This window comes from Cataglyphis hispanica, chromosome 6, assembly GCF_021464435.1.
Source record: "Cataglyphis hispanica isolate Lineage 1 chromosome 6, ULB_Chis1_1.0, whole genome shotgun sequence".
Lineage (NCBI taxonomy): Eukaryota > Metazoa > Arthropoda > Insecta > Hymenoptera > Formicidae > Cataglyphis > Cataglyphis hispanica.
This window is the reverse complement of record NC_065959.1, coordinates 3308970-3329087: the sequence shown is the minus strand read 5'-3', so window position 1 is coordinate 3329087 and position 20118 is coordinate 3308970. Positions and strand designations below refer to the sequence as shown.

The 20118-nt window shown below is 32.2% G+C and overlaps 1 protein-coding gene across 4 annotated transcripts in view; it reads right to left on the bottom strand.

The window, feature by feature from the left end:
• Positions 1 to 2549: 2549 nt before the first annotated feature.
• LOC126850221 (DE-cadherin) overlaps positions 2550 to 20118 on the bottom strand; it is a 131441-nt gene continuing 113872 nt past the window's right edge. For 3 of the 4 annotated variants that reach the window (XM_050592961.1, XM_050592963.1, XM_050592964.1), the window contains exons 2-16: positions 17986 to 18059; positions 13527 to 13662; positions 12895 to 13133; positions 11695 to 11883; positions 10987 to 11285; positions 10590 to 10860; positions 9893 to 10472; positions 9611 to 9792; positions 8186 to 9524; positions 7882 to 8105; positions 7584 to 7799; positions 7172 to 7511; positions 6937 to 7089; positions 6655 to 6841; positions 2550 to 6497 (exon numbers count right to left, since the gene is read on the bottom strand). In XM_050592961.1, coding sequence (XP_050448918.1) covers positions 6699 to 6841; positions 6937 to 7089; positions 7172 to 7511; positions 7584 to 7799; positions 7882 to 8105; positions 8186 to 9524; positions 9611 to 9792; positions 9893 to 10472; positions 10590 to 10860; positions 10987 to 11285; positions 11695 to 11883; positions 12895 to 13133; positions 13527 to 13662; positions 17986 to 18059 — 4385 coding nt within the window. In that variant the 3' untranslated portion in view covers positions 2550 to 6497; positions 6655 to 6698. Of the gene's footprint in view, positions 6518 to 6654; positions 6842 to 6936; positions 7090 to 7171; positions 7512 to 7583; positions 7800 to 7881; positions 8106 to 8185; positions 9525 to 9610; positions 9793 to 9892; positions 10473 to 10589; positions 10861 to 10986; positions 11286 to 11694; positions 11884 to 12894; positions 13134 to 13526; positions 13663 to 17985; positions 18060 to 20118 lie in introns of all 4 variants that reach the window. The other variant, XM_050592962.1, reaches the window with a different exon arrangement.

Genomic DNA, 20118 nt, shown 5'->3' with positions numbered 1-20118 from the left:
ATGAACAATCCGTACTACTCGATCTAATCCGCATGTCTTGGCTTCTTTTTCCTTGGCCCCATCCAGTAGAAAAATTTAACTGAGCTTCACCATCCGAAATAAGGATTAAGAAAAGAAACGCTATAGCGAATAAGCTTATTGGCATCTTACAAAACCTTGGAAAAAAAAGGAATTAAAAAAGTTATTTAATTAATTCACAAATTGTGCACATAACGACGTGTAATCTTTGATAAAATTTAAAAAAGATAACTAAATTACAATTTATCAATAATTGCGTTTGCTTCAAACACTTGTATAGCGAATAAAATGTTAATTTGCATAGTATAATAATGGACAATTTCAACTATAATGAAATTAAGAATAATAATCCCACTATATACGCACAAAAAATAAAAAAAGAGACTCACATGATAACACTTCTGTATAAATAAATGTATAGAATGATTTCTTTTTTTTTTTTCGCCAGACAATGTATCGATGTGCAAAAGATTTCGTTTACGAGAGATCTAAGATGCGGTTGCTGTTTTTATACATTGCTGACCCCTTACTTTAACGCCCGCGCATTACAACATGTCGATTCAATCACTATCCCAGAGAAATAATAGAAGCTCTGCGCCGGCGTTGAATCTTTCACTTTGCAATAGTTTCGTTCAAAGTTTTGTCTTTTGTGTGATTTTAATATGAAAATTGAGATCGATTAAGAAGTCATGAGAGAACCCCTCCCCCCTTGTATATTGTATAAAAATTTGTATTATATAAAAACATTTATAATCATCTCAATATAATATGTTTCTTTACAATTTTTAACTTATTAGCCTTATCATTCCGAGACCGTCAGCTGTTTTTGCACATATATCGTAATTATATATTTGACAAACTGCGTCAAGATAAAATTATAAATTGTGCCATTATATGTTGAAAGAAAACAAATGTTGAATATTCATCTGCTATGTGACATTAAAATATAGAATTATGTAATATCTCATACCAGTTTTCACATTCTTCTTACATTTACAGGATGCTTTGTAATTGATAATATAAGTGCAAAGTATTGTACATTAATCTTATATAGAAAAATAAGAGAATCAAAGAATTTGTAATAAATTTTTTTTTATATAATTTTTTTTCGAAAAAGAAAAAATCTCTTTCTCTCTCTCTCTCTCTCGATTTTGAATAAGATCTATTTATGTGTAAGAGAAGAGATTATACATAAAATATTTATATATTATATAAATAACATATAAATTATATAAATAATATATTAATATAATAAAGAAACATAATAAAGAATCTCTTTTTATTTATGCTAGTATTATGTGCATGTTACAAATGTAAGATTTATTTTAAATGAAATTTCTCTAATATCAAATAAAAATTTATATTACATTCTTTTTTATCTATTTCTGCATAATATTTTTATTCTCTTTTTATCGACGAATCAATATTATAAATATATTAAACTATTAAATGTTTTTTATAAGATTCTTTTTCAAATAAAAGTAATATCAAATATTTTTTTTAAATATATAAATGTACTATAAATATATATAGAAGAAAATAGATCATCAAATTTGATTAAAATTATCTTAATATTGTAAAACTTTTTACTATTTATAATCAACTCGCTCATCTTTCAATGAAACATAATAAAACATAATAGTATATTTAGTTTATCATATGTAATTAAAAGTACATAGCTACGACAAAATTAAATGATATAATTCTATTTAATTGTAAGTAAAAATGACCAGATTTGAGAATTCATATTAATTTTTTATTTCTCCACTTCATGAAAAAAATCGTCATAGCAACAGTTATTAAGACACAATTTATTTACACCTGTATAAATAAAGAAAAGAAAATCAAACTGAGCATGTAACATTTTACGTTTTAACTTTATAATAAAAAAGAAAAAAATAAGAATATCAATATAGATTTTTTGATGTAACAGCTTATTTATGAAGACATTGATCATTTTCTTTTATATATTAATATTTGTTACGCAAACGGTATCATTGAAGTAAATTATGCCCGGAAAAGTAAACCTCTCTTACTTGCATCATCTACGATATTGCCAAATGAAATTGATGCATGCGACCGTGACACTTAAAGGCTTCTACTAATTTACTAACGAGAATCATAGCAGGATGTAAAGCCTTATAGATTATTTCATCAATCAGTTATATATATCTCATATAGTATTTATTCTAAATTTTCACGATAATATCATAATAAAATATTGTAATTAAAAAGAAATATTTCTTGAATAATTTTTTTCTAAAACTGTATGATATATTCAACAACACTTTAGACAATCTATAATTTGTGATAAATTTCGAGACAGAATTCTATTTTACTTTTTAATGTGTAGTACAGAAAATATTTAAAAAAAGAGTAAATGACACATGTAACACGTATATGTTTTATAAAGTATAAATCATACATACATTAGGCTATATACCACATGACATTATAAATATAATTCTGGAATTTTATCGTGAATGATAAAAATCATCTAAAATGGATTTTGAGAGAGAAAGCAAGGCACATATATTCGAATCTCACTTTATTGCTACAAAAAAGAAATTACATATAACGTTCTCGAGCTAAGGGTGGATCGAAGATAAAGGATAATGGTGCGCTCATATGCGTTGCCGTCAATTATCACAAATGATTTCTTCGTAATAGTTCTTATTTTTCTAGATAATGTACAAGCCTGTGTATACACGCGCGCATTATATTTATGCATGTGTATATATATATATATATATATATATATATATATATATATATATATATATATTTACTCATATCTCTATAGTTATTTACGTCTTTTTACAGTAAGTTTTTATTAAAGTGCAGAATAGTACCTGATTAAGATTTATCATTATTAAAATCGCACGTCAAAGAATTCATGATCTCCTATCACTTAAAGGCAGTGTTAAGTAAACATTTATCAACAGCATTTATAAACTCTTGATATTTTACTATCTATTGTTTGTGTTTTCTGTACAAATAATAGAAACGACGATATATAGGCATGTGAAATTGCTGAAAAGAGTAACGATTATTTAACATTTTTTTACAAAGTTATTTTTGAAGTGACAATTATAAATTTGGTTAATGCATGGGCAAAGTTTTCTGAGAGGATTTTCTTAAGGTAAATATAAATAAAAAAAGCTTTTTTTAGCAGAAAAAATTATAAATGTTCATGCTTCTCTATTTATATGTAATATGCTAATTTCACTAATAAAATAATAGAGAAAAATCGAGCAATATTTATCTTAATTTGTTGTATGATAGCTTAGCCTATTACATTTTATACACACATTAATTTCTTTATAATTAATTTTATCATACAAACCTTTTATATTGAAATAACATCTTGTCAATGTAACATTTCGAATATTGCCTTAATAAAAAAAAGTGAATTTTTGCAAGATAACGCACAAAAGATATTTTAATACAAATAATAATCTTGTCCTCTCTCCGCAAATGACTAAATTACGGATCTGATATATTATATCTTTTTTGTCTTAATCGTTGTTCAAGCGACAAGCTTAAGTAGTTTCATAGATATTTATAAAAAAAAATATCTAACATCTGCTCCTCAACTCTTGAGATCACATGCATCCGTTTAAGTCATGTTTCTTATCATCACACGTGCACGGGCGTGCGCACGTCATACGCGTTGAATTCCACGATATGTATTAAAAATGCGCAGTACGTTGAGATCTTTTTTTAATGAGCGATTAACTAAAAGCAAATATGTTACTGATGTTTGGTATTTCTTAAGTTATAACAAACTTTTATAAAATATGCTCACATAAAATATGCAAGAATCAATTTTATGTAGTAAAAACATATCACTGAATGTTTCTTAATTATATGCAGTTTTGCAGAATGAACATTGAAAATCTTTGTCAAATATACAATATTATTAATAGATTTTATAATTAAAAAAAATTTTTTTTTTAATTGGAGGATATCAAATATTCTCGTTTTTTATTATTATAATAAATTTCAAAATATAAAAGTTTTTTTCTGCATTTATTTCTTTGTTAATAAAATATAGAACAGACTGAATCTTTTATAAAGCACTAAATAATTAAAAAACATTTGTTCTAATATCTCTCAACGTAACGCGCAGACAATACGTTATCGTAATTTTATCATGTACAAAAAGCTTAAAAATAAAAGCATTCGTAAACGGTATATATAAATGCTTATCAATCGCATAAAAATATATTAGCAAAAATGATGATGAATTAGTAATATGAAATAGTGATTAGGTCTACGAAAGACACGAATAATTATTTTCGTGATGAAACTATTGTCATCTCGAAATTATTTGCGCATCGCAATATGAATTGATTTTACTGATAGAAATTATCCCGCGAAATTAAGAGAAAGATCAATATTCAAAGCGCTCTATGGCACTCGATCTTGACGCGATTCTTCATTGTTCTACACTCAGTCACTGTGTGTGGAATACTCAAATATTTACTTGCTTATTAATTCTACTGATGGAACAATATTACAAGCAAACTTGCGGTAAGAATAAGTTTTTCGATTTTCGCGAGAAATATACGTATAAAAAAGGTATAGGTGTATATATATTTTGCGTTTTTTGCAACATATATTGGATGTAACAATACGCATGTAACGTTGTACACACATACAGATGTTCATCTGATATAATTGATACACATACATTCATGATATTTCATATCGTGTACATTTTTTGTTCTTACTCTCACACTCACATACATATAATTATTAAAATACTATATCAATTAAATATAGAAAAGTGACACTTTATCTATCTCGCCTCTTTCATTCTTTTATTCACACGCTGCTCTTTTTTATTTTCATAAGAGTGTCCCCAGCATTTTCTTTTAAAATTTTCTCATTGATCGCTAACATTATGTATCATTTTTCTTTCACATCTGTATATATATATATATATATATATATATATATATATATATATATATATTTACTTATTTATATAAGGGGTACGTATAAAAAATAATCTGGAAACTTCCTTTGTAACTTGAAGATTGCCAAACTCAAGAACACAGATCAGTAATCAACAAAATTTATTATCTTACTATAGACCATTAATTATAAAACTATAATGTATATTATTGATATTTTATAAACTGACATTATTAAACTATTTTCTTCGTTGCTGGAATGCACATAATATTAAAAGCTAATGTATGTTGCACATACAGAGTGGTTGTCTCTTGAATCTGGCAGTCAATTTTGTAGCTTTATAATGTTACTCAGGTTTTCCTAGACGGCGAGTTATAAAGTCAGTCATATAGCATTTTATCGCTATTATAATACGCAATGTTAAAAGAAAATGTTAACAAAATAGAAAATAGCTCTCTTTTTATCATTCATATACAAATGAATATTAAAAAATATGCTTAATACTCCACTAAGTTTATATATGTATATTGGAAAAGAAAAAAGGAAGTTATATATCATTATCAAGCAATTATAGAAAATAGTTTATTTTAAAGTATATAGAAAAGCCTTTAGATAATTTTGGAGAAGTCAGAATACATAATAAAAAAGAAAAAAAAAAGAAAAAAAGAAACACATTTATATCAATACTAATTGCTCATACAAGTACTTTTTAATTTTTATTTTAAAAGCATAAAGAAAATTTTTATAAGTTTTCCCAAATTATTTTTTTATACATTCATTAATTATTAATAAATGATTTTTAATCATCGACAAAGTATTAAGCTGTCTACATAATATAACAATTAAGCTGCAGATAATTTGTTTTATATACTTTTATAACCCACGTATAGAGCATCGCTTATTATAATTTCTCAAAATACAATATCATAATTATATTCGTAATCATGTAATTACATAGAAAAAGGAAAAGATCGCCTAATGCATGAAAATGTAGATTGTTCAACAACTCGTCGAAATACAACGAGAATACGATAATCCAGAACTTTTAATGTTCATATTCGTGCAACGTACAGTGAACGCACTATTCTCTTTCTTGTCCCACTTATTACACATATATCACTTCTAGTGTAAAATGATAACATAAACGCGCTAAGTTTTTTATCGACACAATATAAAAATTCATCTTAAGAATCAATATGAGATACGCATCACTTTCCCGAATAAACGGGATTCATATATAGTGTCCATATAGTCACTCGCGATATAACTGTAAAGTTTATTCCGTCTACTAAATAAATCACGCTCATGTGTAAAACACACCGCGTCAATAGGATTGCGTATTATAACGCTCTTCGTCTCTTTTGCAATTTTCAAACTGGAGCAATCGGCGAATGAGACCACGCGTTTATTTAAGTACAATTTAAGCCCACATGTTCTTTGCCCGTTGTTAGAGTCCCGAAATTGTAGAAATGCACAGATCTCTCTCTAACACAAATCCTGTGGTATTTATACTCGTATTTTTTGTAGTTACGTAGACCACACGTGCTGGAGCGAATCTGTAAGTTATATATATTTCCTAGCAATATAATAATAATCGCGTTAATATTACACATAATACAGAATTGTATAATAATTGTATAATAATATAATACTTATATAATCATTGTATAATACAGAATTGATATAATACTGTTTTTACCCAAATGATGTTACCTGTGTTAAAATTGTATATCTACGAAGTTTTTGGTTAAGAGAACTTAACACCAGCTTTCGCTCTCTCGTTCACCGACTCCGTCACTTTCCTCATCACTTGGATCTTCTCCATACATATCTGCCAATTTTCTGAATCTTGGTCCAAAATTAGATAGATAATTGAATTTAAGATCTCCATCATCAGTACCTAGTGATGAGACATAAAAAAACATTATTACAAATTTAAAACAAGAAAAATATTTTTTATTTAAATATTTTGTATTTGTATTTGAAAATACTAACAGGAAGCTAGCGATGACAGATCACCTTCCGAATTACCCTCTCCCTCGTAAGCATAATGTCTTACGTCGTCGAACGGATTTGTATCGGGATCTTTATCGCAGCTTTCTTTTTTTCCATCTAGGAAACCGCAAATGTCTGGAACTTCATCGTTTCCTTTAAATAAAGATCTTTTAGTTTCTGTACAACAATTTAAATGTAAATAGTATATTAATAATATTTGTCGTTTTTCCTCTACCTCTACCCTGTAGGCCGATTGGAGCTATCTTAGAATCAATAGGCGGTGCTTCATAAATGGCTCTCAACACATTCAAGTCAAATGCTGTATCAACCTCACCGCCTCCTTCGTCTTCGTAATTAATAATATTTTCCCTGATATCATCCATATCTTTATACAAATCGTCTGTCTTTCTTCTATGTACTACTACTGCGACGAGTAGTATTAACAATATCAATACACAAACTAATATAGCTACTATGAAGTTCGTGTCGATCCCAAATGAGATGGCCTTTGCCATACCATGATTGCAACCGGGATCTGCATTTCTGGACAGCGATGGCATACCTAAATTGTATGTCTGAAACGAACGAATAAAGGGAAATAAAATTTAATTCATTATACTTTTTATTTTCTTTTCTTTATTACTTACATTTCCATTGAATGTCATATTGCGTATGCAACCAACAAATCCTTTGTCAGTTGGTTTATGATCCCATCCTAAATTTGATGCCAAATGTGCTAAATTAGTTAATGTACCACCTACTTGCATGGGACTATTAACATTTAAAAATTCATTGATTCCTTGTGGTGCAGTGAGACTCATGCAAGCAGATATGCCACAATTATCAACCCTCATTTCCATTGACTAAAAAATAAAATCATGTACAATGAGATAATCTCACTTATTCACTTTTGAGCAAAACAATATATAGCAAGAGTTATCTTACAGTTTTCGTATAGTAAATGTCTATTCTGTGATTTTTGCCGTCCGTTAACTTGATTTGTTTGTGATCTAATCTCACAGTTCCCGTTCCGTAATCAATATACAACACAGCGAACCCTTGCTGAAGTTCTAACGCCATAAAATCTCGAAGTCCAAGTTTAGGACTATAGAACATGGGACCAAAGTAAAAGACGAGGCCATTGTCCATATGTGGTGTTATTTCTAATCCTGTAATAATTTTTTTTTATAGATAGAAACACATAATAAAAATAACGTATTAATAAAGACAAAGTACTAGGAAATCCTACCTATATGTGATTCATCGCAGGCTTGATCGGGTGGCGGCATTATAGCCCAGCCATCTCCGTGAAAGCCGATACCCAATAGTTCGCATCTCGGTCCTTCCAGACCAGGTGGACATTCGCATCGTTCTGCGAGAGGAGTACCGCCGTTTAAGCAGACAATAGGTTCCGCTACGGTGCAAGTGCACAGCGGATCTACAATCGCTCTTACACCGACGAACGAGCTAATATTAGTGTATACGGAATACGGAATAGTGCTAATGTTTAAAAAGTTACGGCACGAACTGTTGCAATGAACTTTTTCGGACAAGCACTCGTCGATGTTTACCAATAAAATGTCCGCTTTCATTTCCCGTTCAATTTGCTTGGAATGTTGCGCTATAATCGTGTTCAGTTTTTCGGGAGCGTAATACGGACTGCCATGTGCCGAAAATCGAATGTCTAACAAACTTTTGTTGTTGTGATGAGGCGAATTGAGCACTGTAAACACATCGACATTCTCGATCGATGTGTTCAGCATAGAAGCCAGCATCTCTTGAAATATTTCCTTCTTACTGACTCCGGATTCGTCAGGCTCTACAAATTTCTCTGCAGTTATTCCATAAAGCCGTATGGAACCAGATCTAACCACAGCTTCCTCCGGAAGCTCTTTAACGGTGACATTCACATAAGCGTGTACTTGATGCGATTTAATAAGATGTCCTTTCTCAGTGACAATAAATTTCAATACAAAGGTATCATTCGATGTACCCGACAACAAAGTAATTATGCCAGTACTAGTATTTAGATGGAATCCGTCGTGAGGAGAAGCCCAGTCGAAAGATTTATCTTTCAAGTCCCAATCATCCGGATCGTTAACGTAAACCCGTCCAATTTCAGTGTCGGGAATTTCTCCTTTGTAATTATAAACAAATATAGAACTCGAACCTTCTTGCATGGGATTGTCATTTTCATCGCCTATGATGACAATGAGTGTTGAAGTACCAGTCATAGGTGGCATACCGCTATCCGTGATCGCGATCGGTATATTGTAGCTCTTCCCCTTTTCACGATCAAACTCAACACGCGCGTATAAAGAAATTCCACGAATTTCAAACTTGGATCTGATTTCATCATCCGCACTGTCATCAAATCGGAATTCGAATGGCGGACCATTCTTGTCAGAATCGTAATCTCGTGCCTTGAGCTCAGTTATCTTGCCGGCCGGCTGATTTTCTCTCCAAATGACGGGAGGCATATCGAGAAATGGTGCATTGTCATTTATATCAATGAGAGTGATGTTAACCGTCAGAAACTCATGTAGAGCCGAAGACGACCCGTCTTCGTCACTTGCTCTTACGATCACCTGCAAATGTAAAAATAAAATAAGAAACCAAAATTAAGTTTATAGGATATTTTAATCCGATAAAAATAATCTTTAGTCTAACTTACGCTCCACGTTGAATAACCATTTGGCGGATCACGATCTAGTGGCTTTTTCAACATCATACAGCCAGATTTGTCGATTTCTATAAATTCTTTTTGATCTTCTTTAACGGCAGAATAAAAGATATGTTGATCGGCATTTCTATCTTTGATATCGGGATCGTAAGCCTCTATATTGCTAATGCATCCTAATTAGATAATAAATATTGTATTAACAATTACAAGATTGTATTAAAATTAGAATTAATACTTTTTTAAAAATTACTAAAAATTATTTTGACATCTTACCATCTGTCAATTTTTCTTCTTCTATCGTCGGATTTTTATTAATTTTTTCAAAGACTGGTCGGTTATCATTGACGTTTTCGATAAAAATTTCAACCTGTGCAGTATCGTTAAATACACCATCGAATGCTCTTACAGTCAAATTGTACTTGGTGATTGTTTCATAATCAAGCGGCTTATTCACACGAATTTTCCCCGTTGTAGCTTCGATGTAGAAGCTATTGTCAGTATTGCCCGATATGATACTGTACGTGACAGGGCTCGCTGAATCAGAATCGACAGCCTTGACCTCAGTCACCGGCGCATTGATGTTTGCGTTTTCGTAAATCGAATTATGAGTATAGACTTTTTGAGTGAAACGAGGCGGATTGTCATTCTTATCAGCGATTTCGATTCGAAACACTTGTTGCCCTTTATTGGGCTCGCCGGTTTTGAACAGAGCGCTTGGAGAATTATCCGTTGCTATTACTTTGACGTTGTACGTGTCTTCGACCTCTCTGTCAAACGTCTTCAATGTTGTAATAATACCAGTTATCGGATCGATTTCAAAGAGATCCTTGTAGTTGTCCAACTCGTAACGGACCTTTTAAGACAATAAAATTAAGGTATCTTATTAATAGCCAGATACAATACTTTTGATACATTCGTGTAATAAAAAATACTCTTAAAGCATGAAATATCATTTAAATAATTTTAATACCTGATTATTATCGGAAGTGCCATCAGCGTCGATAGCTCGCACTTGCATTACAGAAACTCCTGGAGGTTCGTTTTCTAACACGCTTCCTTTTTTAATATCACGAAAAACTGGAATATTGTCATTTACATCGAGAATTTTGATAGGGATCACTATTTCGCTGGCTAACTGATGTTTATTTACTGCTCGTAATATTATCATATAATGCGGGATATTTTCGAAATCAAGATGATTAGAGAGCTTGATTACCGCTTCGTCCTTATTGGATTCTAATCTATTTATATATACATATATATCATAAGAATGAAATCAAATTATATAAAATGCAATTGTATAAAACATGTTTTATTATATTAAATGTTTAAAGAGAGCACGCACGATAAACATAATTTATAAATACCTAAAAGTGTTCTTTTTGTTAGTCTGTTCCGTGCTACCGCTGGGAATCTCGTATTGACATGAATTGTCCGAATTACTGGAGTTATCAGTGCTGCAATTTGCTCTTATACGGATAATGGGAGCATCAAAATCGCTAAAATTCTCCTTAAGAAAAATTGGTCCTTCTGGCACTGATAAAAAAACTGGCGCCTTCTTATGCGATTCCACAACCCGTATGTCAAGATCGATGACATTGAAGTTTGGGATTTCGCCAATATCCTTGGCGGTAGCTGTCATAGTGAATTTATAATTTGGATTCCGCTGCAAAAATTCATAATGAACGTAATATAAGAAATTTATGTAATCTGTTAAATAAGTTTCAAAACATCAAGCTCTTTTTTCTTTTTATTTAATATAAACAGACCAATGCGTTGCATTATTTATCACATCTTTCAATTAGAATAAAATTTTAGTGAACATGAAAAATAAAGTAACAAATCTTTCTTCCGATAATTCAAAGAATAACTTTGTTTCATCGCCTTACTCGCTTTACAAAATGTTAACTAAAAATAATAAATTTTTTCAAAGCACATAATTTACATAATTGAGTTTGCTAATGAACATTGTGGGAATTCTATTATGATCTCGAGCAAAAAACAAACATAAAACAAAAGTGTTTTTCTTAAACACATCTCTTTTCTTGTCTATCCTCCTCTATCATATTACTTACGTCTATAACTTGGTTGAGATATATGACACCGCTCTCGTGGTCGATCCGAAAGTATGCAGCATCATCCGGTCTCTTAGACGATAGATTATATCGTACGACAGAATTATTGCCGTCATCGATATCGGTAGCGGAGACTCTCATGACCTCGCGGCCAACGGGTAAATCTTGCGGCACGGATTCCGTATACGCCTGTGTGTAACAATTTAGCATTAAACGAGAAACAATTATTATACTCGCGTTATTTCTAAAACACATTTAGCGTATAAATATATTACATGCAGTTTTTGTACAAATCACGCTTACGGCACATCATTCCTAAAACATTTTCTACATGCATGATAATTTATTTAACACAGAGAAAGAGAGAGAGAGAGAGAGACAGAGAGAGGAAAATAGTAGAAGTTCGTCGTATCAAATGCGGTGATCGTGAAAATATCGTTTCAAGTTTATACAGACAAAATCTCACATTCAATACATAAAGATCAAATAATAGTTCGTTCCGTGAAAAAAAAAAAAAAATGAAAACCATATGTAAAAAAAAAGACGAAATTTGAGATATTTTAATTTTTTTTCATTCATCTCGCATATCGAGCAACGTTTTACACCGCAAATTCGAAACCAACCTTCCATACGTATCCACGGAAGACCTGGGATTGAAGTAAAACAAAAAAAAAATCAAGCAGAACTTGTTAGTAGCAGCAGTGGTGATATTGTTAGGTCTATGAAAAAAGGAAAAAAGTCTCTCTACCACAGCAATTCGCGATATAAATTTATTTATTTATCATCAAATTAATTTCGATCATTTTTATAAATGTGCATTTTCAAAAATGTTTATTTTAGAAATTCTCCCAGATGCATAGAATATAATATATGCGAAAATATTATACATTTGAAAATCTATCTCATTTTTTCTATCGATTAAAGATAGAATTACCTTGATATAGTAGTTAAAATATTAAAAAAAAAGAAAAATCAAAACTTTTTATGCAGTGATAATATCATAAAACGAGGAAGACACGTTGCTCCTTCTGTCAAGCCGTAATAAATTTTCCCGATATTTTTCCGATACAAACCGGATATGATAATTATATTCGTGTAAGCTGCGTACATTATTCATATCACATGCACTCAAATTCTTTTATAAATACGAATCGTAAAAGGGGGTTAACAGGTTGGTAACTTGGATAGCTAGCGACGTACCACTTTATCGAAGACAGGCGAATTGTCATTGACGTCCTCAATTGTGACTTTAAATGTACACACGTCATCCAGTTGCGGTCTTCCATTGTCAGTCGCGAGAACTGTGAGATAGACTTCCTTTTCCCTGGCCGGCTCATCCCTGTCGAGCATCTGAGTCGTCCTGATGACACCTGTCTTATTGTTGATCTCGAATTTTAGCCTCTCATCGGGAGCGGTCACGAAGCTATACGTAATAGTACCTAAAAGTCAATGTTCGTCTTATGGTTGGTCCCATTGCAATTTATCGCACAAAATAGTGCACATTTTTTAACTCTATCAATTTATAAATGTAGCAAGATATTTCCATTTATCTGACATGTCAATTTTCGCTTCTGATCCCAATTCCGTTGTTACAATAACGAGATTTGTGTAATTACCGGACTTGTGTAATTAAAAAATAAGCTCGGATGCGTGGCAGATGTGTCTGAAAACTTCTCCTCCGCTTATACCGATTGAAAGTAAAAATAAAACTTTGAGCGGATGGATAAAAGTTAGCTCTATTTAACTACGTGCATAATTTACAACGACGTTTTTTTTTATGCACGATATATATAGTTATACTTGATGTCGCTCGCTAGGCGTGTATACAATACCTCCTTCCTCCGGCGAATCTTTATCCTCGGCGTGCACCTGGATCACCACCGTGCCTGCTGGTTCCTCCTCCTTCACTACGGGCGCGTAATTCGAGCAATTGGAGAACACCGGCTTGTGGTTGTAATTTTCATCGAGCTGAAAGCGCAAGAGAAACGGACGGCTATTAGCGCGGATGTTGGCGGTGGAGAAGACCAGAGGGGAAAGATGAGCCCTCCCCCCCCTCCTCTTCCCCCTCCCAGAAAGATATGTCCGGGGGATTAATCGGTAAACTTGGCGGGCGGGGGAAGACTTTAGAGAACAAGGCGCTCGATAAATCAAAGCGCCTTCTCATAAACCAAGCGCCATTAATCACCAGCGCAGTGTCTATTATGTCGCGTTTCCACGTAAAAGACCGAAGAGCCAATACAAGTAGAAGGGGATAGAGTGGAAAAAAATGGAATGCCGTATAACCAGGCGCCTCTTAATAATCATGCACATCGATGTGATGTAGAACATGTGGCAAGGTTAGCCAAGTTTCACGGTTTTGCAATTTACGTTATACGCGGTCTGTTGCGTCTTACGATACGAGCTGTATTCTCATCAATTATGACTGCAACTGCCCTCGTATAAGTCCCGCGCGTTACCATTTCATCGCGATTAAGGATCGATCCAGCGGCGTTTAGCATACGTAATGTATAGGATTGATCGGCGACGTGTTTAACTTGGAACAAAGACAAATAATTTATGCATGATGACTGAAACTTACTATCGACGCATCGAAAAGGAAAATTCTTATTTCGTAATAATATACGTATATATTTAATACTAAGCTGGATTTTCATGTCTTCTAATTTCGATAAGCACGCTCCAATTCGCACTTAGCACGCTCAAGTACGTGGATGACGTGCTTCCTAGATAGTTATCTCTTCGATGTAATTAAATGGTCGCGACATTAATATTCATTAGTATTTTCTGTCCCACGGGCTAACGATATTCCCAGGTAAACAGCATTTGGTAAGAAATATAATCCGCGTGTGTTCTCTTGCTGTTGGGTTTGCTCGCGTGCAGCGAAACACGCCTCCAGCATCTGGCGAACCCATCAGACTGCTTAGAATTTCGCGCTTGCACTTTGCCTAGGTCATATGTTACCTCGATATAGCACCGGCGCGCCGTGCTCGCTCTCGTACTTTCCAGCCTCATTAACGATAAACAAGTTCGCCGTGTGTTTTAGCATATTAACCGCGTTATGCTATTCGCGGCTGATTCGTGCCGACTTATTCGAAGGAACGTCCCTCCGTCAATTGGAATTCGTAATCGCTTCATCAACGGGGACTCGGTGAAAATAACGAGAAAAATTTTCTGAATGAAAGAGCGGATTATTACGAGCGCACTGAAAAAAAGTATATTTGATTATAATTATAATTGATTATAATAATCCAGCTTCGCTCAAAGTTTCCTAGAATCTTGGTAAAATAGTTTCAACTATTATAATGTATAAGTATTGCAAAATAATTTGATTAATAAGCTAATTTAGTAGGCTCAACTGAATCCAAAGTTGCCCTTTCAAAATGTTTGTAATTATTATCAAATGTTTTGTTATTATTATTACCATCGATAATAATAATCACAGATTCATAACAATAGCATAACTAGTTGCATCTCATAAAGATTCAAAAGATTAAAAAGAAAAAGAACTAAAAGAAATGAGAATAGAACAAAGAAATTGTTTCCGGATTTGAAAATGTCAAAAATTTTTAATTTTGAATTTGATTGTAATTTAAATTTAAATTTCGATTGAGACGTATATTTGAAGTGTTTTGAAATTTTAATTTAAATTGTAATTTTATTTTGTTTCTATATTTTAATATTGTAATGTATTATTTTAATTTAATTGAATTTATTCCAAGAATATAAGAGATAGGAAGGAAATATTGTAAAAACGTAGAGAGGATAAAGTGTAAAAGTGTAAAAATATAAAAATGCAAAAATGTAAACCGGAAGCCATCCTAAGCCGCACGGCAAGGATTATGAATAAATAAATAATAAAATAAACTAAATGCATCTCACAAGATTACCCAGAATTTTCAGCGCATCGTCGAAATTCGCTATTTCGATGAGAAGAATTTCGGCAAGGCGAATTTCCATTCCGAATTAATTAACGATGTTCTATTTAACGTTGGTATAAATATGATAGTTGAATAATTTCATAGCTAGTATCGTAAATCGAGCGAGAAGACAGACAACTGCACACACAGTGCTCGAATAAATGACTCTTCTCTCAAGATACAATACTTTGCGCCGAGTTTTAAGGCAATGATACATGTAACGCGGTCGCGAGATACACTCTCGGCTGTATTAATTAATATTAAAGGCGAAAAAACTTTCCTGTAACCTGTGAATTGCTCACGGCAACGGTCTTTCTGCAACGATTAATATGCGCAAAAGACTAACGAGCTTCACCGCGATTACCATCTCCGATTCACGATAGGAGCTTATACCAAGGAAAATGATGAAATTTGATTCTTTAAAGGAACTGAGAATATTAAACGTTGTTCCATTAATGTAATATCTATAAGAAAATTGTCTTTTATTAATGATAGCAAAGAAAATGGCTACGTTGCAGTAGCAGATCTTGTTATCCTTGCGTTTGACTTTTTATTTAAAAGTTTTACCAGAACTAAATTGACGAGAGATGTCTTATATTGAAAATGGAAAATATCTTTGAAAGATATAATATTATATATGCAAGATATATTAAAAGATTATTATATCTTATATTGAAAATGAAAAGATTATGATAAATTAAATTGTTATAAATAAATAACGATGCAAGTTATTTTAGAAATGAAAAAAAATTCAAGTTTTATCATAACGAAAAATTAATCTTTATACACGCAACTGTACATTATTGGATTATTAATATAAATAATACGATCATATTTTTCTCTTGTGTACTATTTTTAACATATAAAATAAATTCTTTCCCATTAATTTAATTTACGGATATTAAACTAATATTCAACGATGCGTGTGAAAATGTTACTGTTGATGTTATGTAATAAATAATTTTTTAATTAATTAAAAAATCATTTATTGCGCTTTACGCTCTGCAACTATAACGAATCTAATAGATATAATGTACATATAATAAATATATAATATATGTTTAATATATTTATTGTTTTATATATGTATTATATGTATAACAAAATGTATAATAAATACATGTATAATAAAAAGATTTGTTATTAAAATATTTATATATATATATATATATTTATATGATATGAACGTACAGAACTTATATTGTGGAAGAGGATTACATCTTAATTACGAGGAGCTTCGATGTTACATCAAATCCAGTATATCACTAAGGTCTCAAACAGCTTCAGTCTTCAATTATCGGCTCGGCGAAGCGACAATTTTCATTCGATTGCCATTTGTCCAAGTTCCACATATAAACGAATCATGCGCACGAGATGGCCCCTGCAATTCTCCGTCCGCGTTAAATATCCTACGCTCCGCCGAGCAAACTTCGACGTAATGTCAAGGATTTACGAGCGATTCGTAAGCAAGTCTCAGGGGCTGCTGCCAACCAAGCACTTCTCACCGTGAACGTATGGGCGCGAGTCGTGAAGCGCACGTTTATTCATCGAATCGCGAGTAATTTCGCCCATCTGCATCGAATTACTTATACACGAGACGAATGAATGGGAGCCAGGTCGCCTCAACGTCATCGATAAGATGTTTGTATTTTAACAGCAAAAAAATATCTGAGAAGACTACTTATTTTTCCGTATCTCAACTAAATTATTTTCGCGAAATACTTATGTCATATACGATCAGAATTTTCTAATGCTAAGCAAAATTTTTTTAAATTTTATTTATTAATTTATTAATTTACTAATAAATAATTTATTAATTATATTTAATATCTATTTATTTTTGATTTATTTTTAATATTATTTTGTTGATACTTTTGAGAGTTTCAAAGGACACCTTTTTTTCTGCATAATAAGAGCAAACGCGACAAATTTAAAATACAATCGAAATTACGTTATCATACTATCAGATTATATATATATAAGTTTTTATTGGAACAATCAATTGCAACGGAGAAATAAGACGTCGAAAAATCAAATTCATCGCTTCGCGATCGCGGCTTTTTATAGATTCTATACATATTCAACGTGCAACAATGGACCTGCCGCTCGTCGATGTCACGTGAAAAGGACTGCTGACGCGCGCGCACGATAAATATTTAATCGTTCGGAAGATTAGCGATGAAAGAGAAGGGACAAATCCATTATACACGCGGTGGAAGGATGCTTTATACGAGGATCTCGGTAGATCATCCTCGTAAAAGAAGTTGATGTCTGAGACAGAAGGAAAGGGAGTGTAAATGGTATAGGGTTGTGAGAGGGGAGATGAAAGGGAGGGATGAGAGATCGAATCAAGAATGAATCGAGAAGCACTCACCGGTAATTCTTCCTCGCCCAGAAACTGCGATCTCATGTCCAGGTGTCTCGAGTGCCTCAATCTCGTTGCAGTCGCTGTAACATAAAGAAAGAAAACGGAGGATTATGATATCGTCCATTTAGGATATTGCGCTCGATACGCACAAGTGGTTTAGAAAGCCTCTAATTCGATTCCAAAGATAACGCGTTACAAGTGACACCGAAAAGTTTGATCAAAAATCAAAATATGCGATACGTTATTAAATATTTAAAAAAATATTATGATACGTATGCTATGAAAAGTATAAATATTCGTGTCTGCTTTTACATGTATTTTGAATATAACGCAAATAGAGAAAAAAAAGATTAATAAAAAAATAATTCGCTCAACGAAAATATATTTAATAATATACATTGAAATATTTCTCTCTCAAATGTTGAATTTATCATATTTAAGATGAAGATTGCTCTTGCATTAAATGCTCCGCTTGATAATTATTTCAGCTCGCATTTATTCCTCACCCTCTGTGTTTTGGACGTACGTGAATTTTCTCTCTGGTGCGCATTTTATATATAAGCGCGATTTAAAATATTAAGCATTCCCTCGATACGCATTTTTACATGAGATTAATTTAATTTTCGCATAAAAATTTAATAATCATGGGAACATTCGTATATACAGAACGAAACGACATATATTTCCATGAAAAAATTAATAAACTTTTATAATGTTTGTAAAGAAATTTTAACTAAATTTATGATTACCAAATATTATAACTAAATTTAAAAATTGCACATACATCTGTGATGTGGAAATTTGTCGTAAGAATCTTTATGCATCGTTCACTACAAGATATATTTTCTACCAACAGGAGCGAAGAATTCAAGTTTAAACTAACTGCTTATGTTGCTTCAAAACTATTCACAAGTTAAACAAAATAGGCATTGCTAATGTGGCATTAGAGTTTCTTCAAGTTAATGCACAAAGACACGAAGCCCTAAAGTGCAACGAAGAAAATACAGGCTTCAAGAAAATGCAAATGTATTATGTTGAGAGACTCGTTGGCAATACTATCGTATGTGTGTGACAGGTTGAGCGAAAAATATTATCGTCTCTATAATTTTAAATAAAATTGTATACCATTAATATAGATTTTTTTTTAAATTATTAAAATAATATTTTTTTATATATAATTGGTCTTCGATAAAGTAAAAATACGGACGAAAAAGAGAGAAACGGATCAGATCATATTTGTTTCGTGAAGTATTTGTTGTCGACGTTTTCAAATTAAACGGAAATGTTTCGCTCTCTTTTGTTATAATGCTTTCGACTTTCCAACCACGTGACGGCGACGAAATTCTGTCATTTCTGCAGCTTGTGTGGTTCAGCCACACAATGCGGTTTACCCGCACTTAATGCGGGCTCTGTCCCGAATTTTAAGTAAATTTGTGCCATCGCGAAAGCGATACCACCAGAATTGCATAAAATTCAACCAGCCAGTCACTCTCGAAACGCGCCGTCACTACGAAATACGGTGAAATGACAAAATAAATAAAACGCGACAAAATGAGAGGAAGCTAAAGAATATCTTTGACCATATATTCGCGCGAATTTTTTCCCACATATTCCGAATATATACAGTTGTTTTTTCTCTCTCTTTATTTTATTTTTTCTTGGATTTTCTATTTTTTTCTATGCAAGTTGCCGATTGCTAAAAATGGCGTACACATATAATCAATGCAATTGATTCATTTGATATTAATGATATATATTAATGATATATATTAATGATATATAGAGGGTGAGTTCGTGTTAAAATATAAGATATAATAAGTGCATAATCATGCGCAACGCCTCGAATCACCCTTAAAACTCGATATAATTATATTGAAAATCATCCTCTCTCTGTGTCGCGTTCTGTCTCGAAGTCTCGTTTGGGATTACCTGCAATCTCGTTGACGTCATTCGAATTTATTATCACTCAAACTCAATCGAGCACACAAATCGTAACCACGAATCTATCTGCCCTCTCAAACATTCAAATTGACACTTTAGCCATTATCTTGTTCCGCTCCAGTTGGAACATCTGTGTAGCAGAAACTATTTGTATATATTTCTCTAAGATATCCGCTACGTGTTAAACATTATCACCTC